The 27,707-nt window shown below is 45.7% G+C and overlaps 1 protein-coding gene across 1 annotated transcript; it reads left to right on the top strand.

The window, feature by feature from the left end:
• Positions 1–490: 490 nt before the first annotated feature.
• axl (AXL receptor tyrosine kinase) lies at positions 491–19,644 on the top strand. The gene is made up of 20 exons (XM_066703731.1): positions 491–1,477; positions 6,225–6,435; positions 6,532–6,632; positions 6,743–6,925; positions 7,634–7,714; positions 8,012–8,127; positions 9,246–9,438; positions 11,148–11,287; positions 11,458–11,602; positions 11,829–11,852; positions 12,611–12,734; positions 13,029–13,120; positions 14,140–14,235; positions 14,533–14,610; positions 14,785–14,877; positions 15,028–15,149; positions 15,604–15,713; positions 16,872–17,031; positions 17,143–17,279; positions 17,527–19,644. The coding sequence occupies exons 1-20, from the start codon at positions 1,360–1,362 to the stop codon at positions 18,020–18,022; spliced, it is 2,820 nt and encodes a 939-aa protein (XP_066559828.1). The 5' UTR covers positions 491–1,359; the 3' UTR covers positions 18,023–19,644.
• Positions 19,645–27,707: the final 8,063 nt, after the last annotated feature.

Here is a 27,707-nt window from a genome sequence, read left to right as displayed (position 1 = left end):
TCTTCTTCGTCCTCATCCTCATCCTCATCCTCATCGTCCAGGCTGACTTACAGCTGCCACCACAAGAAAAGAACACTCGTCACCAGAACACGACATCCTACTGTGGCCACAATTCAACACAATCCCCCGCATTCAGCCTCCGACAAGAGAACTGAAATCAGCACAAGAAGTGCCATGTGGAACAAAGCAGAAGTCCGACTTCCAGTGAAGTTACAGCAGAACAAAATGCGCTGCAGGGATCAGCCGCTCTGAGACCCAGAGACAACAATGTATCACTGCTCTGCCCCTCTCACGTCACAGCACCATCATTATTGTTATCAGTGTTGCTGCTGCTGTTATTATTTAGCGACTGGGCTGCGATAGTGTGGCCCGCTCACACAGAAGAGTGTGAGAGAGAGAGAGAGAGAGAGAAGGAGAGGGGGAGGGAAGGAGAAGGAGGGGCAGGAGGGAGGGAAGGAGAATGGAAAGAAGTTGAGTAAAGGAATTTGAGCCTTGTTTGAAGAAAAAAAAAGGGAAGACGAGGGAGAGAGGGAAGGGGGGGGGCGCAGAAAGAAGTGAACACAGAAAGACGGAGAAGGGGCATGAGAGATAGAGGGTGCTGGGGCGGGGCGCAGGACAGACCGCAGCGAGCGCTCCCAACAGACACCGGCCGAAAATAACTAGATTTTTCCCCCATTTTTTTCCGGGCTTCTCGTTTTTGAGTTGCCTGCTGCGAGTCTCAGAGCAGGTGGGGGGCTGCGGGGGGACGGGGGACACCAGCGAGTGGATTACACTGGGACTTTTGTGTGTTCATGGGATAATAACAATCCTCCTCATCATTATGTAATAAGAATAAGAAGAAGAATCAAGATTGCTCGGTTTAATTTTCGTGATAAAGTTGTGTTTGCTTATTTCATTATCTTGGCTGATTGGATGTAGCGTCCTTGGCCAGCCTGTAAACACAAAAGTTAGTGTAAGTTAGTGGACACTGTCATTGAGTGAAATGTAGAGAGAGAGGTATGAGGGAAGGGAGAAAGAAATAAGGGACAGGACGAATAAAAAGGGAAGAAAGAAGAGAGAAAAACAAGAAGGAGAAGGAAGGAAAAAGTTAAATATAAAGGTACGAAAAAAGGAAAGGGGAGAGAGAGAGACAGAGAGAGAGACAGAGAGAGAGAGGGAACTAAAACCGGGAACATAAGGAGGGGGGTCTACCTGGCCGAGTCTCAGCGCTGTCTCTCGGGACTCACTGCGGATGGTGACACCTACTCGGACCCACGGGGAGATACCTAGAGACACGGACAGAGACGGACAGACTGTGAGACACACGGAGAGTCCAAGCGAGACGTGGTGAGACAAGGACAGAGAGCTGGGGTACAAGACATGAGCTCCACAGCGGATAGAGGAGCGATGCGGCCGGGGGGACTGTACCGGATCGCCGTTTTCGTGGTGGCGCTGTGTCCCTTGCTGTGGCCCCAGAGCGTCGCGGAAGAGGAGCCGGGTGAGTGACCACAGACACGGGTGGGAGCACTGCTAAACACTTTACACATAAACGTCCTGTACATACATACAGTCTACGTCCCCTTGAACTTTTATCACATTTTGGTGTCAGTGCCTTCATGCATTTTGCATACTTTTGCCAGCAATTACAGGGTACGTTTGGCTGTGTGTTTCAAGTCGTTGTCATCAATTTTTGTTTTCTTGAAGAGGGCAGGACGTTTTCCTCATTGACATTTCTATACTGTGCTCCATTAATTTCCCCTTCTGTCCTGACAAATGCACCAGCACCTGCAGATGAGAAACATCCCCTAACACATGGGTTTTAAAACCGATCCTGGAGTACCCCCTGTCCTGCTGGTTTTTGTTCCAACTGAGGACTTAATTGCTTAATTGAATCCTTAATTGACCTAACAAAGCAATATACCATTCAATTAAGTAATTAAGACCTAGGTTGGAACAAAAACCAGCAGGGCAGGGGGTACTCCAGGACTGGTTTGAAAACCCTAACCCTAACCCAAACCTAACACGATGCTGCCCCCACCATGCTTTGCAGTTGGGATGGTGTTCTTTGGGTGATAGTGTGTTGGGTTTGCTCTGAACATAACACTTTACATTTAAGACAAAAATATCCTATATAGCTTCATAAAATGACAAAACTGTTGGTCACAAGGCTACAGAATTTCCTGAGTGCATAGTTTTGCATACATCAAATGGGATTCAACATGGGATTCTTAAGTACCATACAGGCCAGATTTGTGGAGTGCTTGGGATATTGTTGTCACATTGCCGTTGCCATAAACCTTTCTGATCAGTCTCCTTATTTTGGAGGGACGGCCTGATTTAGGCAGGGTCTTGGTGATTCCATACACCATCCACATAATAATCTTCTTGACCGTGCTCCAAGACATATTCAAGGCCTTTATTTTTTTATTCATCCTCTGATCTGTGCCTTTCAACAACATTGTCCCAGAGTATTTTTTTAAAGCTCCTGGGTGCTCATGGTTGAGTCTTTGCTTTGAAATGCACTACCCAGCAGAGGGAACTTACAGGAAGTTTTGAATCTATACTGAAATCATGTGAATCACTACAATTTAACACAGGCGGACAGCACTTAACTTGGTATGTGATTTTGAAGGTGAATGCTTACACCTGAGCTAGGGTGGACACTTCTCCAACTAAGCTATTTCAGGTTTTATTTTTTAATACATTTTCTGCAAATTTGTAGAATACATTTTTCATTTGGAGGTTGTGGGATAGGATGTGTAGATACATTTTAAAAAATAAAATTAAAGGGGTAATAGACTCTCCATAGGCACTGTATATATACACACACAAATAGTCTATATTGCGCTACAGGTATCCAAATCGTATTACAAAGTAAGTTAACTAATCAGGTGCATCCAAATGGAATATACATATATTGAATTGTCTCAATAGAAAAACAAATTTATGGCGCACACAACCCGTAACATGATTAATTAAGTTTTTTAAGACTATATTTTCTTAAAAAATACATATCGGTGACCGGTTTTGACACGGTACACTAGACTAATAAAACTGAATTAATTGATGAAACGGGTTGTGTGCACCATAAACAGGTGGGTAGGTTACATCCGAAATATATCTACAATCTGTATAGTCAGTGTCCAACATTTAAGAATTCACTAAAATGTATGAAGATATCTATTTTTCCTTTTTTTTTTTAATCGTGACAGTCAGTACAGTACTGAGTTCAGTCAAAATAGAAAAACAACTAATCATCCACTCGCCAATAAAATTAGAGGAGGGCATCCCTGTATTGTGGCTAGATACTGTGCTGCGCTGTGTTGTACTGTGTACTGTATGGGAGAGTTCTCTCTGTGTCTGTGATTGTGAATGGGGGCGTGGGGGTGTAGCAGGGTGTGTCATCAGGTATGCAAAAGACAAAGCATGAATAGGGATTAACTTGGGGATTCTTTTGCTTACTGCTTTCATTTCTATCTCTTTCTGTCTTTCTTTTTCCTATTTATTTGATTTCAAACAATGCAAGGCAAGAGTACAGCATCTATTTTTTGTCTTTCAAACAAAAGTGTGCATCTGTGTGTGTGTACTGGTGGGGGCAAATGCGTAGTGTAGTGGCCATGCTCTATGCTAGTCTATTGATCAACAGGAGAGAGTGTAAGAATGAGTCAGAGAGAGAGAAAGAGAGAGTAGATCTGAATGGTGGCAAGAATGAATCAGAGTTGATTCAGAACTAAAAAAATTATGGAAGAGGTTAGGGGGATGGGAGGGGAGAGGAGAGGAGGAAGAAAGAGAGGGTGGGGGAAGAGAGAGAAAGGGGGAATAGGGGTATAAATGCTTTGGCAAAAGTTGTGTAACGGTGTCTTGCTTATAAAGCTCTTCTGAAATTTAGAGAGAGAGAACGAGATGGGGAACAAGAGGGGAGGGGCAAGTGCAGTTAGAAATGTAAAGACAAAGGTTAGGGAAAGAAAATAGATGGAGAAAGGGGCAGAAAGAGAGAGGGCGTCTGTACTATAAATATTGTGTGTGTGTATGTGTCAGTGTGAGAGTGTGCGTCAGTGTAAGAGTATGTGAGTGTGAATGTGTGTGTGTGAGTATAAGTGGGTGTGTCAGTGTAATGTTGTATGTCAGTGTGTATGTGAGTGTGTGACATGATGTCAGGTTTTCCAACCAACCTCTAATGAACTTGAGAGAGAGGGAAGGAGGTATGTAGAAGACTGCTCTCTCTGTCTCTTTCCTGTTACAGTACTTATCCCATTCCCCTGTGTACGTGGACGTCTCTCCCTCTCCCTCCCATCTCTCTCTCAGGGAGACAGTGGGATATTCAGCAGTGGCTTTTTGGAGTGAGACAGAGGAAAATGTTTTTAGATTTTTTGAGGAATTCCACAGAAAATGTTTTGAGCGGCCCACGTACGTGCAGTGAAATTCCAGATTTCTTTTGGAAAACTGTGTTTATATGACTTTTGATATTGGAATTAATTTTCAGAACATAAAAATGTGTTTATAAACCAGTGTGACTAATAAGCCAGCTGTGTGTGTGTCAGGCAGGCTGGCACACAGGGCTGAGTTAGTGGTCAGTGTGTCCTGGGTCTCCAGCCAGGAATCAGACATATGTGTCATAAAGCAAGGCTGTACTGGTTACAGATGGAGCTGGAATCGAGTTTCTGTATTTATTTATTTTCCTCAGTGATACAATGTTTGAGAAAATGAAAATGTATTTCAGCAGGGCTGTCTTTAGACAGAAGACCGTTGTTAAATAAAGTAGTTGGATTGAACAATGTGTATTAAACTTAACACGGGGTATGATTATTATATTTCTTAGGTATGTGCCTGCCTGTCAATGTGCATGCGTTGTCAGTTTTTCTCATATCGAAAGCACATATATTCTAAATATGTGAACACTATACACACACACACACATATATACATATATATGTATAGTACTTGTATGATTCCCCACATGGGGTGCATATCAGTGTGTAACTGTATGTGGGTGTGTTTATGTGTGCGTCACTGTGGCACTCTTGGGGTCTATTCTATTATGACAGAATGATAGACTGTGTTCTGTTGCCCCTGGAGAGGTCGGAGATGAAGGGTGAGGGGTCAGGGGTCAGGGTGGGCTCTGACAGTGGGAAGGGGGAGGGGTCTGCTGACAAGCCTGGGAAAAAATCTCTGTCAGGGAGAGAGAGAGACAGAGAGAGGCATACAGAAAGAACACTCTTTCAACCCTTTTACTGAGATGTTTATATCTATTCTGTAAAATTTGCTGATTTGGACATATTCATGTCAATACAGCTGACTGTTTCTGAATGTAAGAGAAAAGGAGAAGGAGAAAGGCTACTGTAGAGTGAGAGGAGTTAATACAGACACAGGAAGAGAGAGAGAGAGAGAGAGAGAGAGAGAGAGAGGTTACTGTAGAGTGAGAGGGGTTAAGACAGTGAAGATAAAGATTACCAAAAATGTTGTATCTGGAACATTGGGACATTGAAAATAAATCCCAAAGTAAACTGGATTGCTGTCGGGCCCTAAACAGAGAAAACATCCTGACAGAGTATCTCCTCACTGTCAGACCAAGTACAGGCTCAGTGACTAAAGCCTGGCCTTAGAAACAGGCCGACACAGGCAGACCTGGCTGCCCAGAGAGAACTGGCACTGTGTTCACTGCGAGACAGGAGAGGTCGAGCCTGAGATGCACATTCTTCTGCACTGCAATAAATACGCCCAAACTAGGGACAGTTTATATAATAAAATACTAAACTGGAAAATGCAGAAAAACTGTCTCTCCAACTAGAGGAGGTACACTCCTGGCCTTATACCATACTTTAATGTATTTATTTACTAATTATAAGTCAGGCCAATAAAGCACCTTAACTGAACTGAAATTGAGAGAGAGAGAGAAAGAGAGAGAAAGAATGGAAGGAGAGAAGATTGAGAGGGCCTAATACAGAGAGAGAGAGAGAGAGAGAGAGAGAGAGAGAGAGAGAGAGATAAAGAGGTTACTGTACAGTAAGAGGGGTTAATAAGAGACAGATAGAAAGAGGGATAAAGGGAGAGAAAGTGAGACAGAAGTGGAAGGAGAGAGCTTACTGTAGATTGATAAGGGGATACTACAGAATGAGAGAGTGTGTCCACACATTGTCCACAATCTGTCCACTCTCCACATGGTCCACCCTACACTCCCCTTGACAAATTCAGACACCCATGAACCATTCTCACTCTTTCTCTCTGCCTCCCTCTCTCTCTCTCAGAGATGTTGTTCTCTCAGAGCCCAGAGAATGTGACTCTGTCCCTGGGAAAGCGTGTGTCCCTTCGCTGTGCGCTGCGGGGCAGTGGGGGGGCACTGTGGGAGCCGCCGGACATCACCTGGCAGAGGGATGGGCACAGCCTGGAAGACTCCGACACTGACCAGCTGCTGGTGACCGAAAGCGACGACAGCTGGGTGGCCATCAGTGAGCTCAGGTACACACTGACCAACTGACTGGCTGGCCGATTGACCGATACACGGACAAACTGACTGACTGTGTTAACCTGTCTGTGTGTCTGTCTGTGTGTTAGGATTGAGGAGGTGCAGCTGTCAGACATGGGCTCTTACCGTTGTGTGGTGAGGACGGGGGGGCAGGAGAGTGTCTCCCAGGAGGGATACATCGAGCTGGAGGGTCAGTCTGCCTATGTGTTTGTCTGTCTGTTCCTCCCTCTTTCCAGGTGACCGTCTGTGGGAGTCGGTGTCTGTCTATCTGACTCCTTCCCCTTTCTCTCTCTCTCTCAGGGCTCCCGCACTTCTCTCAGGAGCCCGCTGACCTCTCTGTTGTGGCCAATCGCAGCTTCACCCTCTCGTGCCACGCCCACGGCCCCCCTGAGCCTGTACATGTCATCTGGTTGCAGGATGGAGCGCCATTGAACACGCTGACACAGCCCGTGGCCCTGTCCCCATCCACGCTGAACATCACAGGTACTGTCCCACTGTCCCCGTCCACACTGAAGAGGTGTGGGTGATGGGGGGGGGGGGTGCGGGGGTGGCGGAGGCTGTGTGGTAGAGGGTGGCGTGCCACACGGGCACGAGTGCAGGATTTTTGTTTTCTTCTCCTTCTTGTTTGTGAAACTGAAGCCACAACACGAGGCTGGGGGCCTGGGGCCTGAGTCAGAGAGAGAGAGAGAGGGGGTTGGGATGGGTAAAGAGTGAGAGGTCAGGGGAAAATTCCGTGAGTGTGCAATAGTAGGTGTGTATGTTGTGTCTCTCTGTGGGTTGTCCTTCCCTCTAAAGCAGAACCAGGACTGTGGAGATCAGCTGTTTCAACCCTCGGTCACATACACTGACACTGACACTGACATTGACTCTCTCTCTCTCTCTCTCTCTCTCTCTCTCTCTCTCTCTCTCTCTCTCTCAATTAAATTCAATTCAATTAATTTCAATTCAATTCAATTCAAGGGTGCTTTATTGGTATGACAAACAGTTTCGTAGTGTTTCCAAAGCAGTTGATATTATATACATACATTGAAAAATAATAAAAGTTAAGAAAAAGGAGAAAAAAAATAAAAAATTGAAACAGTACAATATAATTTATAAATAAAATCTTAATAGACATGTACATTTACTTTATTTATAGTTTATTTATAGCTCTCTCTCTCCCTCTCTCTCTCCCTCTTCTCCTCTTTCCAGGTCTCAATAAGACCAGCAGTTTCTCCTGTGAGGCTCACAACCGTAAAGGCGTTGCCACCTCCGCCTCGGGCACAGTGACAGGTGCGTTACAGTCGGGTATTAGGGTACACACAAACACGCACACACACACACTAGAGTACACATACAAACTCACTGATGTACACACACACACACCAACACCCTGGGGTACACACACACACACTGGGGTACAGTACGAGATATTAGGGTAAAGTGGGGTATCAGGGTACTGGGGTACACTCAGATGTTAATTCTCTCTATCCTCTCCATCTCTCCCTCTCCCCCTGCTCCCACTCTCTCAATCCCTCCATCCCCGATTTCTCTCTCTCTCTCTCTGTCTCTCTATCTCTCTCTCTGCAGTAATCCCTGCCCCCCCCCAGCGTGTGCGTCAGGACTCCAGCAGTAACAGCAGTGTGGGCGTGTCCTGGGACACAAGCTTCGGAGGGGTCTACCCCGTCACAGGCTGCTCCATACAGGTCAGGACCGCGCAGAACCAGGACTGGACCAGGACACAGACTGGACACAGACAGACAGGAAACAAAGACTGACTAGACAGAGGGAGACACAGATTAGGACACAGGCAGAGACATATACTGGACACAGACTAGACCACAACCACGACCACACACACACTGACAGACACACTGCACTACTATGGACACATCTCCCCTCCCTCCCTCTCTCTCTCTCTCTCTCTCTCTCTTTCTCGCTCTCTCTCTCTCCAGTGAGCTGTGTCTAAAGATCAGGTTTCACTCTGGGAAAGTGGCCTCTCAGAGTTAACCCTTGCACTGCTACTCCCTCTCCCTCTTCCTCCTTCTCTGTCAATCTCTCTCCCTCTCTCTTTCCCTCTCCTTCCCTCTCTGTCACTCTTTCTTTCACGATTGAAATACAGATTCAATGATGGGCCACTCCACTGTTTCGCCAAAACAAGGAAAACAGACACTGACTGATACACTGATAGACTGTCTGACTGATACACTGAGCGATACACTGATAAAAACACAGATACACTGAAAGGGGAGAGGACAGAGGGGACAGGGGTCAGGGGACAGGGGACAGGGGAGGGATGGGGAAGGGAGAGGGGAAGCAATTCACAGAAAGCAGAAGTATCACAGAGACTCCTTTAGAGAGATATCCTGCTTCTGCTTTGCAGGAACTGAAACTAAGAGAAGGAGAGAGAGAGAGAAAGAGAGGGAGATTGTGTTCAGGCAAGGAGAGAGAGATCAGTCTGATTTAATCCCCTATCAACAATAACCCCCCCTGTCTCTCTCTCTTGTCTTTCTACACCAGTTCTTTCTCTTCCCTGCTCCCTCTTTCACTTTCATGTTCTTATTTGAAGTCAGTGCTGACTGGACCAGTTCAGTCAGTGTTGCCCAACAGTCCGCCTGCATCTCTCTCTCGCTCCTTACGTATGAAGTCTGGCTGTCATCCCTGACATTTTTCTCTCCCTCTCTCTGTATTTCCTCTCTCTGTTGGAAGTGTGTCCCCATCCTCTCTACTTCTCTCTAGCACTCCTTACCCCAGTCACTGCAATTAACCAATTACGCAATTAACAAATTCAGTTAAGACCCCCCCCCCCAACTCTTCCTGACAGGCGGCCCCACTAGACGATCTCAACGCCTCACCGGGTCACGTGATCTACAACCAGAATGTGAACGTACCGCCCTCACATCACGTGATCAGGGGCCTGGCAGCACACTCGCAGTACCGTGTGCGTGTGGCGTGTCACAGCAATCAAGGCGCGTCGCCGTGGACACCCTGGGTCACCGTGATGACCGCGCAGGGAGGTAGGCTCCCCACCCATGTCGCTCTATCTATCCTTTTCTCATTCCCCATCTCCCTCTCTCTCTCTCTCTCTCTCTCTGGGTGATTCACACATCCCAAATATTCAGCTCTGGAATGTATTTCCTGCTTCGCCAAAAATGCACAGCTCCCCTCGCTCACCCTCTTTCCCTCTGCCATCCCTCTCCCACTCTCTCTCTCACACTACATCCCTCACCCCTGCCCCCTACTCTCCCTCTCTCCCCCTCTCTTTCCCCACCGCTCTCCTTTTCTGTGTTCCCCCTCTCTCTCCCTCTCGGTGCCTGTGATTGTGTTTTCCCCCCACAAAGAAAAGAAACAGAGATAAAAACAGATTCGGGCCCTGTGGGAAAATGAGAGTGGGATGGAGGGGAGGTGGGGTGTATGGATGATGGCGAGAGGGAGAGGGAGAGAGAGAGGAGGAGTGGTGGGTTATAAAAACATCCTTTTCTACTAAATTCCCAGACCCTGTGCTGGCAGGGTGATAGAGAGAGAGAGAGAGAAAGGAGAGAGACGCACAGAGACAGACACAAAGAAACAGAGACACAGAGAGATCAGGTCAAACAGACAGATGTCAAGCAGACAGAAACAGACAGAGACAGATATACGACTCTGGTCATGCCAATAAAGCACTTTGAATTTGAATTGGAATTGGAATTTATATTTATATATATGTTTCTCCGTCTCTATCTCTCAGGGTCAGGGCGCAATGTCACAGCACACATACACACGTACACACTCTTTCTCCCTCATTCTCCTCCTCTCTCCATCATTTCCTCTCCCTCTCCCTCTCTCTGTCTGTTTTTTCTCAGATTCAAATTCAGATTCAAGTAAAAACGTTTACTGGCATCATACAACTTCCTTTCTTGGCTTGGCTCTCCCTCAATCTCTCCCTCTCTCCCTCTCCCTCCATCTGGCTCTCTGCTTTGGTCTCTCGCTCAGGATATTTCTGTGGACCCTAGCTTCTGTTAGATGATCAGATTAGGATAGAGAAAGATGGAGAGGATGAGGAGAAAGTTCAAGGGGTGTGTTAGAGAAAGAGAGAAAAGGGGGGAGCAAATGGAGAGGTAGAGAGGTGAAAAAAGACAGAGAGGGAAAGAGCCAAACAGAGGTGAGTCAGCACTGATGGAGGGGGAAAGAGACAGATAGAGGGAAGGAGACAGCAACAGAAGGAGAGGGAGAGAGGTGTGAGTCAGCACTGGGAGGGAGGGAGAAAGGGAGAGAGAGGGAGAGCCGTTACATTACCACTGGGCAGACTGCACTTAGAGGCACATGTGGAAACAATCAGAGCAAATCACTGACATCACTAAAGCGAGAGAGGGAGAGATGGAGAGAGAGGGAGGCGTGAAAGAGGGAGGAGAGAGGGGAGAGAAAGAAGGTGGAGCAGAGGGAGAGAAGGAGAGAGAAAGCCAAAGTGTGGTGCGGGACACGTCTGACTATCAGTTATTTATTTACCCTGGGGAGTTGTGTGTGTGCGATGAACAAGATGGGCAGATAAGAGCAGATCTAGAGTAATTCACACACTTCGCTGCCTTCATTTAACAGAGAAATTCCCACAGCCCGCGTGTCTAACCGCAGCGATCTCATGTATCACAGTCAGATCTGCAGTCTGTAGCAGTAGTATGTGTGTAAAAATGCTGTGTGTGTAAACATTGTGTTGTGTGTGTGTGTGTGTGTGTGTGTGTGTGTGTTGCAGTGCCAGATGCCCCGCCCTCGGAAGTGACAGTGCGGGTGAATGGCAGCGAGGTGTGGGTTAGTTGGGAGGGGCCCCCGGGGGCCATGAACGGAGAGCTGCTGGGGTACAGGCTGCAGTACAACTCCCCTAACACAGCACAGGTAAACACACACACACACATACTGACCATTGACACCCGCACACTCACAATGCTCACAACCGCTCTCTATATTTCTGTGATATTTTTTGATGACTTGTCTTGTAATTCATTTGATTAATGTTTTTGTTGAAATAAAATCCCTTCTCCCTCTCCTCCCTTTGCCCTCTCTAGGTGGAGGTGGACACTGGCCTCTCCAGGGAGGCTGCTCTGAACCTGTCCTTCCCGCTGTCCAACGTCACAGTGCGGGTCAGCGCCTACACTGGGGCGGGGCACGGACCCTGGAGCCCCCCCCAAACGCTCACACTCACACCGCTCGGTGAGAGAGGGGCCGAGGGATAGGAGAGAGGGAGGGAGAGGAGGTGGGGGAACAGAGGAGGGAGAGGAGGATGATGAGAGTGGGAGAGGGGTGGGGGAGGAGGAGGGAAGGGGAGAGAGAAGAGTGGGGATAGAATAGGGAGAGTGGGGAAGAGAAAAAGAGAGAAGGGAGAGAACCGCAATGATAAAATAATAATGTTTTTTTTATTTTCTTTTTTTATACACAGAAATTAGAGAGCTACCTTACACAGGTGAGTTTCAGTGTGTCAAAGTGTGTGTGTAAATGTTGTAGTGGGAAAATTTACTTTTGTTATTTTCTTTATATTCTTTATATTGTTAATGGTTTAGTGTTGTTAATTCCGTTTTGTCTATAAAACAATAATTTGTATGTAAATTACTCCTTTCTGGGGGCTACATTAGTTATTAGTTTCTTGGAGTTGTATATGACTATTGCCTTTAGGATATTCAATCAGCTAGAACAGTATAAAGGTTGTGTGTTTTGGGGCACAGGTATTTGGTTGAGGAATTTAAACAATGTCTTTGATAACATCTGTTCCTGAAGAATGCTGACCAGCACCAATCAACACATCAAACACAACAACACTAACAAACTCAGGGCTCAAACTCATGTTAATTATTATGCATGTGGTAAATCTATTTGTACAACTGTGTTTAGATGGAGTCAGTTTTGATAGATAAGACTGCAACCCATTATCTATCTGAAGATATTAAAAGCCTTCCCCAAACTCACACCCCTAGACCTATTCTTCTCTTAATGTGAGAATAGAGCTCAGTTAACTTGTATTTATTTTTGTGGGAGAAACTTGTTACTTCTTCATCGTTGTATCCTGAGAATTTCTGAAACCACTACAATGTCAGTGTGTCAGGATGTGAGTGTGTGTGTATGTGTCAGCGTGTCAGGATGTGTGACACACAATGTAGTGATGACATTACTCTTTTCATTTCTCCTTCTCTCCTTTCTCTTCCCCTCTCTCTCTCTCTCTCACAGAATCTCTCCAGGTGTTCTCCTGGCACTGGTGGTACGTGGTGATGGCGGCCGCTGTGGCGATCGCCCTGGCCGTGCTCATCTCTGTCTATGTGGCGAGACTGCGGCGCAAGGAGACGCGCTTTGGGTGAGACGCTGGCGTGTGGTTAGCATGTCAGGGAGGGTGTGGTTAGTGCAGTCTTTGTGTGTGTTGTTAGCATGTTGCCAGTGTTTACTGTGACTTCTGTAAAACTGTAGTGTCGCTTTAGTGTTCTGGGCAGTGTGTTGTGGTGTGTGCTTGGCGTGTGTGTCCCTGTGTGTGGCAGTGTGTTTTGTGGTGGGAAATGTGTATGTTGCGTGTGCTTAGTGTGTTTGGTGTTTCATTTGTCAGGCATCTTCTGTGTGTTTAGCATGTGCTGAGCATATGCTTTGCGTGTTACAGGGAGGCGTTTGAGCCCATGATGGAGAGTGGGGAGATGGTGGTCAGATACCGAGCCAGACGATCATACGGCCGCAGAGCCACCGAGGCCACACGTAAGCCACTGAGTGACTGCAAACTGACAACTGACACACTGACCACTGACACACTGACTGACAGACTGACACTCTGACTGTCCGTCTCTCCCTGTCTGTTTGTCTCACTGTGTGTACTGTACCGTGCAGTCACTGTTGTGTACTGTACCACACTGTCACTGAAGAGTACTGTACTGTACCACACTCTACAGTAACGCATTGTAACACAGAGAGGGAGAGAGGAGGGGAGGGGCTGTGTGTCTAGACTGGGTTCAGAGGCACTGACATCATTTCCTGTGTTCAGCTCCAAGAGTCCAAAAGCTGCAGCCACACACACACATCACTGACACGCCTCTCCTCCCTCCACCCCGTCTCCCCATCCCTCCTTCCCCGGGTGTTGTGTGTCAGTGCATTGGGAGGGGTGAGGGTGGGGGTCTGGTCTGGATGCAGGGCAGGAAGTCATTGCATTCCAAATCCAAATCAAATCCAAATCTCCAAAACATTATTATTGGCACGACTCCACTCTCAGCAACTGATGCGCAGCAGAGTACCAAACTGCTATACACACACACGAACACACGCACAGACAGTGTGTTGTGTTGCATTGTTGAATAGTGACAGGGTTCTGATGCATTGTGTCGTGTAGTAACAGTGTGTTGTGTTTGGCAGTGTGTTGGTTTGTTGTGTAATGACTGTGTTGTGACTGTGTAGTGTATTGACAGTGTGCTGGTTTGTTGTGAAGTGACAGTGTGTTGTGTTGTGTAATGACAGTGTGTTGTGTTGTGTTGTGACAGTGTATTGTGCTGTGTAGTGTAGTAACAGTGTGTTGTGTTGCGTTGTGTAATTACAGTGTGTTGTGTTGTTTAGTGACAGTATTGTATTGTGTAGTGACTGTGTGTTGCATTGTGTTGTGTATTGACAGTATGTTGTTTTGTTGTGTAATGACTGTGTTGTGACAGTGTATTGTGTTGTGTAGTGGCAGTGTGTTGTGTTGTGCTGTGTTGTATAGTGACAGTGTGTTGTGTTGTGTTGTGTTGCAGTGAACACTCTGGGCATCAGTGACGAGTTGAAGCAGAAGCTGCAGGATGTGATGGTGGACCGACACAGACTGACCCTGGGCAAGACACTAGGAGAGGGTGTGTACACACTTACACAGTGAACATGCTATACTACACACTGTATTACACACTACACACTGTACAACACATACTATACACTGTACACACGCTACACGTGCTGTCCCTCTCTGACCCTGCGCAAGATTCTACACACTTAACCGAATATACACACTGTACAGTATACTGTACACACTACACACAAAATACACTCTGCAACCACTATACTATACAGACTACACACTCTGTACACATGATTCACTGTCTGCCTCTGTCTGCTTTTATGACTGTGATTATTGTGTTGTTGTGTTGTTGTAGGGGAGTTCGGCTCAGTGATGGAGGGGCTGCTCTCTCAGGAGGAGTTTGTCCTGAAAGTTGCTGTGAAGACCATGAAGAGTGAGTTCTTCTCTCTCTCCCTCCCTCCCTCCTCCTCTTCCCTCTTCTCTATACTTTTCTCTCTCCACTCTATCACTTCACCTCTCACTTCAACCCTCAGTGAACAGTGCATAAACAATCTCTCTCTCTCTCTCTCTCTCTCTCTCTCTCTCTCTCTCTCTCTCTCTCTCTCAGTTGCGATCTGCACGCGCAGTGAGATGGAGGATTTCCTGAGGGAGGCTGCCTGCATGAAGGAGTTCGACCACCTCAACGTCATGAGACTGATCGGTGAGAGAGAGGGAGGGAGGGAGAGTGTCGCCTACATTGTGTAGTGAGAGTGCAGTGTGTGTGTAAATTCTCCTGAACTCATGGCATTTTATTAATTATTGTATTAGTCACTGAACCAGTCTAATGCTGTGCCCCCCTCTCTCTCTGCAGGTGTGTGTTTACAGACAGTGGAGAGTGAGGGCTACCCCTCCCCTGTGGTCATCCTGCCCTTCATGAAGCACGGAGACCTGCACAGCTACCTGCTGTACTCCCGCCTGGGGGACACCCCCGTGGTCAGTCCTGTCCTGTTATTATACACACTGCACTGCTGTATTATACACACTGCTGTATTATATACATTGACTGCACTACAATATACTTTAATACACAGCACTGTTTTCTCTAATACACTGCATTACTGTAATAACCCTGTTGAACTACTGCAGTACTCTGTACTGCAATACATTGTATTATAAGATATACACTCAAATACAGTGCACTGTAAGGTAATCTGCTGTAAAATATACTTTATATACTACAGTGTACTACACTGTTATATATTGCATTGCAACACATTGTTATATGCAATAACACTGGTCCTGCTGTACTGTGTTCAGGTGCAGTGAACTGCATCCCAAGTGAGGCAACAGCGCCCTCTGCTGGTGAGATACAACAGTGCGTTGCAGTGATTTTCACCTCTTATGTGTCTTAACCCATCCCTCTCCCTTCTCCCTCTCCGTCCCTCAGTTCCTTCCCTGTCAGATGCTGATCAGTTTCATGCTGGACGTGGCTCGGGGGATGGAGTATCTGAGCAGCAAGAACTTTATTCACAGAGACCTGGCAGCACGCAACTGCATGTGAGAACACATTGTACTATATACTACACACTCTGGATACTCACTATATGCCCTACACACTGTGTTATGACAAGCCAAATTATCATTTAGAGATACACTACAGGTCACAACTTTTAGAACACCCCCATTCCAGTTTTTATTGAAATTTCAGCAGTTCAAGTCCAGTGAATTCCCTTAAATGGTACAAAGCGGTAAAGTTGGTTTTATTGGTTTAGGTTATCAAAAACTGAAAAATAATGTACATTTCAGAGTTATCTACTGTGTTAATACACCCTCTTAAGCATTATTTGGCAGTGTTACACACAGCTCCTGTGCATAGAAACCAAATTTTTAACATCAGAGAATGCTTCACATCATTAGAAAGCTGAGAGTCTCGGCTTTCATGGGATTCCAAACACTTGGCAAACAACACAACAGTGCAGAGTACACATGGGATTAAAGAGAAGCACATGGATTACGGTACCAGAGGGGTTTGTCAGTGTAAGGGGTTAAATTTTGTTAAAATGATTCCATGATTTATTTTTTATCTCCAATTGTTTATTTGTTCTATGCTTTACACATTAAACTGTGTAAATTTCAATAAAAACTGGAAAAATTGAGGTGTTCTAAAACTTTTGATCCGTAGTATATCTGTAATTTGTTTAAAGATATCTTCAAATATTTCAAGATATCTCCAAATCATTTCGAAATAGCTGCAAATGACTTCCTGTATGTAGCCCAAGATTATCACTTGTTCACTTGTTCAGTAATTTCTATGAATGAGGAAACAGAGTGATAATCTTAGCCAACATACAGGAAGTCATTTGAAGATATCTTGAAATGATTTGCAGATATCTTGAAATGAACAGGAAGTAAATTGCAGATATATCAATGATGTAGATATCACCAAATCATCTAGAAATCATCTGAAATTCAATTCAAGATATCTTGAAATAACTCTCAGAATTATAATTTGGCTTGCCATACTGTGTACACACTGATGATATACACTGTACTTCTTGGATGCACACTATACACTATATATGTATATACTGTACACTATATTCATACACACAACTGTACTTATGGAAAAGTACAAACACACATGCACTAATCATACACAAACAAATCCGGTGCAGCTGTGTTTGGTGTGTCTGAGCTGTGTGTCGCCCCCTGCAGGCTGAATGAGAACATGTCAGTGTGTGTGGCAGACTTCGGCCTGTCCAAGAAGATCTACAATGGCGATTACTACAGACAGGGCCGCATCTCCAAGATGCCAGTGAAGTGGATCGCCATCGAGAGCCTGGCGGACCGGGTGTACACCAGCAAGAGCGACGTGGTGAGAAGGGGCAGTGTTGAGTGTGTGTGTCGAGCCCTCAATCTCTCTCTCTCTCTCAGTGCAGGGCGATGTTATTAACCCTGTCTGTCTGTGTGTGTGTGTGTGTCTCAGTGGTCGTTTGGGGTCACAATGTGGGAGATTGCAACGCGGGGGCAGACCCCGTACCCCGGCGTGGAGAACAGCGAGATCTACGACTACCTGCGCCAGGGCAACCGCCTGCGCCAGCCCCCAGACTGCCTGGACTGCATGTGAGGACCCAACTGCCTGTCTGCCTGTCTGCCTGTCTGTCTGTCTGTCTGCGTTTCTGTCTGTCTGTCTGTCTCTCAGTCTGTCTGTTTGTCTGTATGACAGTTACACTGACTGACACATTGCGTCTGCCTGTCTGTCTACCTGTCGGTTAACCTGTCTGTCTGTCAGCTTGTCAGTCTGTTTGCCTGCCGTCTGCCTGCCAGATGCACCAACTGACACATTGCGTCTGTCTGTCTTGCCGTACAGCTATGCCCTGATGTTCTCCTGCTGGCTGCTGAGCCCGAAGGACCGTCCCAGTTTTGAGGCGCTGCGCATGTCACTGGAGAAAGTGCAGGAGGAGCTGCGGGGGGGCGAAGGGGGTGTGGACGACATCCTGTACGTCAACATGGAAGAGCCCGGAAGCGAGCTGGGCGCCGTGGGGGGGGGTGAGCCGCTGTGGGCCGAGGGCAGGGGGGGCCTGAAGATGCATTCGCACATGCCCCCGCCCTTCTCCCTGCCTCCCCTCAAGGCCAGCGTGGAGGTGCACCAGCCGGGCCGCTATGTCCTGTGTCCCGCTCCCGAGCACCAGCGCCTGCTGCCCGCTGAGAGTCTGGACAGCCTGACCCTGCCCCCCCCCTCACCCCCAGCCACCCCCACACCCATTCACAATCACACCCCCGCGCACACGCACAACGAGGGCGCAGAGGAGAGGGAGAGGGACAGGGAGGACGGGTTGCCTGGTAAACAGAGAGCCCCCTGGTAGTAACCACCCGCCTTCCAGCTCCAACCCCCACTCACACACTCACACTCACACAAACTCACACACACATACACACACGCACACCACACACACACGCACACACATACACTCACTCACACACTCACACTCACACACACTCACACACACATACACACACGCACACACATACACTCACTCACACACTCACACACACTCGCACGCTGTCTCTCCTACTTGCCTTTGATGTTGTCAGAAAGTTAGTGATGCTACCCAGCCACTACACACCAGTAATCCTACGCCAATAAAGCCGGTAAACACCAGTACATTTATTGTAAACCTGTAAACCAAAACAGCCAGTATAAAAACAATACATCCAGAAATCTATAGCAGTACAGCCAGTAAACCTGTAAACACAAACCAGCAGAGCACAGCAGAGCACAGCACAATACAACACAGCACAGCATAGAACAGCATAGTGAGGCACGGCACAGCATCACAACACAACACAGCACAGCACAGCACAGCACAGCACAGCACAGCACAGCATAGCATAGCACAACAGTATAGTACAGCACAGTGCAGCTTAGCACAGCATAGAACAGCTCAGCTTGGCATCCATAACATCACAACCCAAAACAACACATCAAAGGACATTCGTGAGGGAGGCAAGCTGGACTGGTCTGTACTATGTTGGTCTGGACTGGATCACTCTCCCTTGCTCTCTGTACGAAGCCTGTCCCGGTCCAGCAATAAGATGTCATTCCAGCAGAGCGACCACGCTCCTACACAGTGTATAAACCTGAGATCATATTTTGCACTAATATAAATATATTTCTTTCATGCTCTCTTTCTATACAGTATACATAAAATACATATATATATATATATATATATATATATAAATATAAATATAATTTTATCTATTTGTTTATACTGCTTTTTTGTATCATTATTGTTGTAATTTTTTATTTGATTTGTGCATCGAAGGCTAGTGTCTGAGCACCGGAGTCCTGTCACATGACGGCTGGACTCTTAAGCGTCTTTATATGAAGAAGAAAACTAATCCTGTCACTGACTGAGAATAGTTCAGAGAGAGAGAGTTGTGATTCTGCTCTTCACCCTCTCTCTTTCTCTCTCCTCTCTCTATCTTTTGAGAGTCTGCTAATTGGCATGGCAAAGCTGTACAAGTTTGGCCAAAGCATTTACACTCAAGTGCAGTATAAGAGAACACACTCTGCACAATATACTCTCTCTCCCCTTCCATAGCTGTGTGTGTGAAGTGAGCAGTAGGAGAGGTGGAGATGGACAAAACAGGGTGGAGGAGGGAGAAAATAAAGAGAGAGAGAAAGAGAGAGGCATCTGAGTGTGCCAGCAGCACAGTAACACATTAACCTGCTATCTTTAACCCGTACAAAGCCAGTACTCCGTGTGCACTGCTGTCGGGGGCGGTACTGTGGAGTCGAGTGTCAAAGGCACACACTACCCGATCATGAGAATATACTTTTATTTTTTAATCACCGGCTCTCACAAGTGAATTGTTTGTCTTTCACTTTGACCTATGTCGTCAGTTTGTGTTTTTTTGTAAGATTTTTTGTAAGACTTTTTATAAACTTTTTGTATGAAATAATAAACCCATGTACAGCCTTGCAATGTGTGTGTGTTTGCTTCAGTGTGACACTTTCAATCAAGATGGCAAATCAAATGAAGCCGATTTATATAATAATCAACATCATCATCAACTTAGGAGACCCTCTGTGTCTGTGTGCTGTGGACTTGCTTTGGTCAACTAAGCAAACTACATACTGTATTCTGCCAGAGATGGCAACCCAATATAGGTACAGTGTATGTAAAATAAAACAGCAATCATATTTATAATCATGACTGTGAGGATGATAGTTATTTATAGAATTATTTGTGATATATTTTTATAATGTATCCTGGTCTGTGTTGTTTACTTGCATTGAAATCTGTGGAGGATGACAGGACGCCAATCCATTGCAGTATAATAATAATAATAATAATAATAATAATAATAATAATAATAATAAATATATTGTTATATTATTTGTCCACCGGGTGGTGGTAGTGTGACAGACACCTGTTCATTTTCTTACAAATGCTCACATATCTGCAATAGAATTGGTTGCCTTGATGATAATGTGTGTATGTATATGTGTGTATGGACGGGGGGGCTCTGATGTGAAGTGTGAGGGACCATTCTTCTCTCTCCCGGTTGGCTGCAGCATTTCAAAATGTTAATGTACCACACTGTGCTATACTGTTCTGTACTATAGCACATGGTCACTGTACTGTATTGTACTGTACTACATTGCCACTATATTGTTCTGACCACACTGTCACTGTATTAGTATATAGTGCGTGTATGTGTGTGTGTGTGTGTTTGTGTGTGTGGTGACCTGTGAGGAAGAGCAGTGGACACTGTTGCTGTTGCTGTTCTATAACTATATTGGTTCTCTCTCTCTCTGGTTCCTGTTTTACCCTCAGTAATCCTCTGAGCCGCTCAGCATCAACTGCACTTACTGTCTGACTGAGACCTGGACTGCTCCCACTCACACACACTGCCACACACACACACACACACACACACACACAGACACACTGCCACACACACACTGCCACACACACACTGCCACACACACACACACACACACACTGCAACACACACAGACACACTGCCACACACACACACACACACACACACTGCAACACACACAGACACACTGCCACACACACACACACACACACACTGCAACACACACAGACACACTGCCACACACACACACACACTGCCACACACACACACACACTGCAACACACACAGACACACTGCCACACACACACACACACACACACACACTGCCACTCACACACACACACACACTGCAACACACACAGACACACTGCCACACACACAGAGACGCACTGCCACACACACACACACACACTGCCACACCCACAGACACACTGCCACACACACACACACACACACACACACACAGACATACACACACACCGAGACACACACAAACACAAACAAACATTGACACAGACAGACACACACTGAACCACACACACTGACACACACTCACATAGACATACACACTGACACACAAACACACTGACATACACCGACACACACACACACACAGAACACATACAAAAACATACACATACACTGACACAAAGAGACACTGACACACACAGACTGACACACACAAACACACAGACACACCCAAACATACACACACTGACATTCACAAACACAGACACACACTGACACACACAAACATATAAACAAACACACAATCAGACACACACGTACACACACTGACACACACACACTGTGAATCATGCTAACCCCTAAATACGTGCTCAGATTTACTGGGATCCACTGATTGAAAAAAAATGAATCCTGAGAGGGGAGACAGCATTATAATAATAATAATAATAATAATGACAATAAATGAAAGTAGACTATACACTGCCCAGCGCTGTGTCTGTGTATGAAGAACAGTACAAATTGTTGTGTGACCCTCTGCTCTGTCCGGTCAGTCAGCAGGCCAGGGGGGCGTGTCCGGGCTGGGGTCAGGGGTCGGGGGTCGGAGGGATTACAGTGATGGTGATTGGGGCTGACAGGGGCGCTGTATTCCAGTCCTGACAGGAGATCTGGGGACAGATTTAGCAGTAATCTGGATTATGGCTGCCTGTGTCAGCACTGACTGCAGCCTGTCTCCCTCCCTCCCCTCTCCTTCTCTTTCTCTTTCTCTCTGCACAACACCCCCCCACCCCCATCTCTCTTTCCATCTCTTTCTTTCCCTCCTCCTCCTCTCACTCTCTGCAGCAAAAATAACCCCCACTCCGTGCAGTGTTTTATATTGTATTGTGTACTAGTGTGTACATGCGTGTGTATCAGAGGGTGTGTGAGTGCAGTGCTTATATATGTGTGTGTTTATCAGTTTGTGTATCAATTTGAGTGTGACTGCAGAGTATATCAGTGTTTGTCAATGAGCAGTGTATGTATCTGTGTGTGTAAGTGCGTCTGCAGTGTGGGTGTGTCAGTGATAAGTGTGTGTGTGGAGTGTGTGTTAGTCAGTGTCAGAGTGTGTCAGTTTGTGTGTGCACTGTGTGTATGTGTGTGTCAGTCAGCTAGTCTGTGTCAGTGTGTGGCAGCCTATGTGTGCGTGTGTGTGTTAGTGTTGTTGTATAATGTGTTAGGTCAGAGCTGTGTGAGTCCAGACGACATTCCACAGGATTACACGGAACAATGAGGGAGACTGTATGTATGTGTGTATCAGTGTGTGTGTTTGTGTGTGTGTGTGTGTCAGTGTATGTATGTGTCAGTGCAGTGTGACTGTCAGTGTGTGAGTCTGTGTTTGTAAGTGTCAGTGTGCGAGTTTGTGTGTATGTGTCAGTGTGTGAATGTGTCAGTGCAGTGTGACTGTCAGTGCGTGTGTATCAGTGTGTGAGTTTGTGTGTATGTGTATCAGTGTGTGAATGTGTGTGAATCAGTGTGTGTGTGACTGTTTTTGTGTTAGTGTCAATGTGTATCAGTGTGTGAGTGTCAGTGAGTGTGTGTGTGTCTATCCATGTGTGCGTGTGTGTGTGTGTGTGTATCAGTCTGTGTGGGGGGGATTAGTGCAGCTCAGGCCTGGTTGCTCCACTGTCTGCAATTACTGTTGCCTGCTGCCACCCGCTCGTTAGCAATGCTTGTTAATGACCCCCCTCCCCCAGCAGCACACGTGCTGTCACGTCACACGTACTCTCCCTTACACACACACACACACATTTGACATGCACACGCAATGACACACACAAGCATACACGCTCACACTCTCAAACTCACACAGACACTGACACACACCACACAGACATGAGAACACACAGACAAACAGCAATGACAACTTTAGTAACACAACAGCAGCATTAACAGGTAGACACACCTACAGCAATGACTACACACACACACACACACACTCGCACACAGCTGTATACCAAAACTGCAGAGAGAGAGAGAGAGAGAGAGAGAGAGAGAGAGAGAGAGAGAGGTAGAAGTCCAATAACCCCCCGATACAATCCAGTACTGTCCACTTCTGACCCATTCAGTAGAATATAATCCAGTACAGTCCAATACAATACAGTCCAGTAAAGTGCAGTAAAGTACAGTACAGACCAGTACAGTCCAATACATTTATTTCTGTAAAGTGTAGTGTTTATACAGCAAACATAGTGCAGCAGTGTCACACACACACACACACACACACACACAGAAACAAACTGACACCTGTGCAGATTCACAAGCAGGTAGTCAAACAGACAGAGAGACACCTCACACTCACACAAAGACAGACATAAACACACAGCCACACGTGCACACAAACAAACACAGACAGAAAGACAGACACACAAACACACACACGACATCACTGGCCTGCCGTTTAATCCCCGCTCTCCCCCTCCCCCCTCTCTCCCTCTCTCCGTCTGTATCCCTCACTCCTGCCCTCCTTCGCTCCGTCTTCACTCCTTACTTTTCTTCTTTTTTCCCCTGCCAAGAAACCCACAACTCCTCCACTCCCGGCCCTCACACTCTGTCCACCCATCCTTCCATCTGTCTGTCTGACACGCATCTGTCTGTCAGTCTGTCTTTCTGGTTTGTGTCCATCTTTCTGCCACCCTCTGAGATTGTCCCTGTGTCTGTGAGTCAGTCTGTCTCTCTGTCTGTGTCACAAAGTCAGTCTCTCTGTGTCCCATTCCATCCACATCAGTCTGTCTGTGTCTGTCCATCAGTGCTGCCTGTCCACTGCTCCCGGTGCTGTTCAATATCTCTGTCAGTTTGTACGTGTCCCCACCTGTCCCTCTGTCCCTGTGTTTGTCTGTTGGGGCTGTCCAGCAAGGTGCTTTCCTCTGTTCTGCTGTCCACCTGGCTCTCTGTGTCCAGCGCTAGGCTGCTCTGAGGGGAATCAACTGTTTTGGACACTTTATCCCGAGGTAAGATACTTACTTTTCAGATAAAGCATATTATCATAATTCGTCTGGACTCTGTGTGTGTGTGTGTGTGTGTGTGAGAGAGCTTGTGTGTGAGCCAGAGCTAGAGGGAGAGCGTGTGTGTCCCTTACAGAAAGAGAGGCAGACTGAAGTCCCAGTCGACACAGTTGTGTGTGTTGTTGTGTCTCTCAGTGTGTGTATTGGTTTATCAGTCAGTGAATCCAGTGTGTATCAGTGTGTGGTGTGTGTGTGTGTTTGTGTGTGTCCGTTTGTGTGTGTGCCAATGTGTCTGTATTGGCAGAGTGACAGAGAAACGTCTCTCTCATCGTAGGCAGATGTGTGTGTCCGTGTGTATGTCATTGTGTATCAGTGTGTCAGTGTGATTTGTTCCTTGTTCAGTCCTGAATATTCACACTCTGTTTACACTTCTTATTTCAGATACACAAAACACTGAATTACACTCTGTAATGCACACACACACACACAAAACCACCAACATACCTTCCCTCTCTCAAATGTACAGTTGTGTTTTGCTATTATTATTAATATTTTTATTTCTTGGCAGACGCCCTTATCCAGGGCGACTTACAAAATATAATGCTATGTTTGGTGGCACTTCCCCCTGGTTCTCAGTATGCCATTATTGTCTGCTCCTGGCTCAAAGCAGAGTGTGTGGTCAGGGTACAGTGTGATCAGTGTACTGAGTGTTCAGTATAGTGTGTTCAGTGTACAGTGTATGGGTTCTGTGTAGTGTGTTCAGAGTGTTCAGTGTGTGTGTGTTCCGTGTAGTGTGTTAATTGTTCAGGGTTCAGTGTGTGTGGGTTCCGTGTTGAGTGTTCAGTGTTCGGTGTGTGTGGGTTCTGTGTAGTGTGTTCAGAGTGTTCAGAGTACAGGTCAGATGCAGTAATCCTCTTAGAAAACAGCCCTGTCCCTGATCTGGGACGTCTGTGGGGTCTTAGTGCCCCTGGGCAGCACTGAAAAATCCCAGCCACACACTGACCCTGGAGCCTCAGAGCTACACAACACACTCACACACACTGACCCTGGAGCCTCAGAGCTACACAACACACTCACACACACTTACCCTGGAGCCTCAGAGCTACACAACACACTCACACACACTGACCCTGGAGCCTCAGAGCTACATAATGCACACATGCACATTGAAGCTGGAGTGTCAGAGCTACATAACACAATCACACACACTGACCCTGGAGCCTCAGGGCTAGACAGCACCCACATGCAGTAGGCCTACACAACTCACATACTTGTACACACCCACATGTAGTGTACAGGACACACTCACAAAGAAGTACACAACTCATACACACATCACCGAGCTGTACAGTGCAGATCGGGCCTAGGAGAGCGAGAGAGGAGTGTGTGTGTGTGTGTGTGTGTGTGTGTGTTTTGACTGGGGGTTAATTGCACGGAATTAACAGACCAGTCGGGGGTCTGCACGGGCGACATGCCGCCGGCCAACGACACCTGCTGCAGAGATAATGCGAGGAGTTATTATTATTATTATTATTATTATTATTATTATTATTATTATTATTATTATTATTATTGCACCCCCTGTAAGAACGCCTTGGACAACAACAACTACTACGGACAGTATCTTAACAATGAGAGTGGCGAAAATAACCGACTTCTATTATATTGTATTTTATAATCTACAGAACGAAAACACAACATGAATATATACATATGTGTGTGTGTGTGTGTGTGTGTGTGTGTGTGTGTATCTGTCTGATTGTGTTGTTTGTTGATTTTAAAACGACAATATGAGCCGTTTTTCTATATTATTATTATTATTATTAGTAGTAGTAGTAGTAGTATTTGTAATTATAATAATTATTTATTTATAATAATAATATTATAATATTATATTAATGTTTAAATATTAGCATTTACCGGGGAGTAACATTTTATCTAAACTGACCGGACAAAAAACAGCCTAAAATAAAACAAATCGGTTAATGAATTCATTAATGAATTCATGTGTGTAATAACGTCCAGGTATTGCCATTTCGGAAACACGAAATAACAGACCTTGTTGAACAGCATGATAACTCGGCCAGTGACATTGCGGATCGGTGCGCAGTCGATACAGAGAGAGACACGAGTCAGCTAAATATATTTGTATTATTATTCAACGTTTACAGTCAGATATTGTTGGTGCTGACGCAATTATTATTAGACTACAGCATACAGCTGTTGCACTATAGCTTTTTACATAAGAATACTATTACTTCTTCTACTACTACAACCACTTATAATACGACTGCAACTACTATTAACTAATGCTAGTAATGGCAGCAGTGTGGAGCAGTGGCTGGAGTCTTGTACTCCTCACTCCTGGTCCACCATACCCAGGACACTGCTGTTTCACCCTGGAGCAAGGTGCTTTACTCGAGTAAAACCCCAGCTATATGAATGCGTAAATGGTATGTAAAAATAATGTGATACATTGTAACAATATGAGTCTGGGTAAGGGCGTCTGCTCAGAAATGCAATAATAATATTGACAGATAGGTGTGAGCGCGGTTCAGTCGGAGATTAACTCAACAACACGCCTTTTGTTTCTGGTAATCCCGCGCCTGCTCCCCCACCCCCCCACCTCTCCACGCACAAGGAAAACTCCGCTGGTGTTTCAGTCAGTCAGTGTGTCAGTCAGTGTGTCAGTCAGCTAGTCAATGTATTATTTGGTTATTCGGTCAGTCAGTCTAAACTACGAAAGTGTGACATTTTGCTCCAGCCCACTACCCCTTTTGTTGTATCGCAGTGAAGCCGCTATCACACAAACAGCGACACTGTAACACGTATCAGACGGGGCTCTACAAAACACACTGCTGAAAAGAACTGAGCAGCTCTTCCAATACAGGAATACAAAGAAGCGAAATATACAACGCATTAACCATTTACCATCAGCTTCTGTTGCTTTGAATTTGAGGTTATGATAGATTCAATTATATCAATGTTGTATCAGTGTGTGTGTCATAGTGTGTGTATGTGTGTGTGTGTCTTCGTTCAGTTGCTAATAGGTCGGTTGAGGACAGCAGACTAGAACCACCCGTCCCGCACCGCGCTGACGTCAATCTTGAATTTTACATCGTGACCCTGTCTGGCTGCTGGATAATAATAATAATAATAATAATAATAATAATAATAATAATAATAATAATAATACACTGTTAGAACTAGTGTTTTGAATTTGTACACAGAAGAAATTGTGTTAACGGTACACTCTTAGAACTAATGTGTTACATTTAACACATTCCGAGTTTGTTTAAGGACAACAATTGACCAAATTGTACATAATAATGTGTATTTTTAACGCAATTATGTGTGGGATAAACACATTACTGTGTTAAAAATACCCATTATTGTGTTTTACTTTGGTAAATTTTAACACAAAGTTGTGTTGTCCTTAAACAAACTCAGAATGTGTTAAATTTAACACATTGTTTCTAAGAGAGTACTACGACATGCATCTGTGGCGCTGTATGTGCTGATTTATGTTTCTTCCAAGAGTTAATGTGTCAATTGACTATGACCTCTTGGAAACAATCCGACTGTAATAATGTATCCAAGCGTCCAACTGTCTTGCGCCTTTTTAAAGGAACTTTAACCTGTGTGTTTCATTATTTCTTTCTTTATTTGTCTACTTGTCTGTTTATTATTAGTACACTCCCTTAGCCAG

Source organism: Amia ocellicauda, chromosome 5 (assembly GCF_036373705.1).
Source record: "Amia ocellicauda isolate fAmiCal2 chromosome 5, fAmiCal2.hap1, whole genome shotgun sequence".
Taxonomy (NCBI): Eukaryota; Metazoa; Chordata; class Actinopteri; order Amiiformes; family Amiidae; genus Amia; species Amia ocellicauda.
The sequence above is the reverse complement of the archived record's forward strand: the minus strand, read 5'-3'. Positions and strand labels throughout refer to the sequence as shown.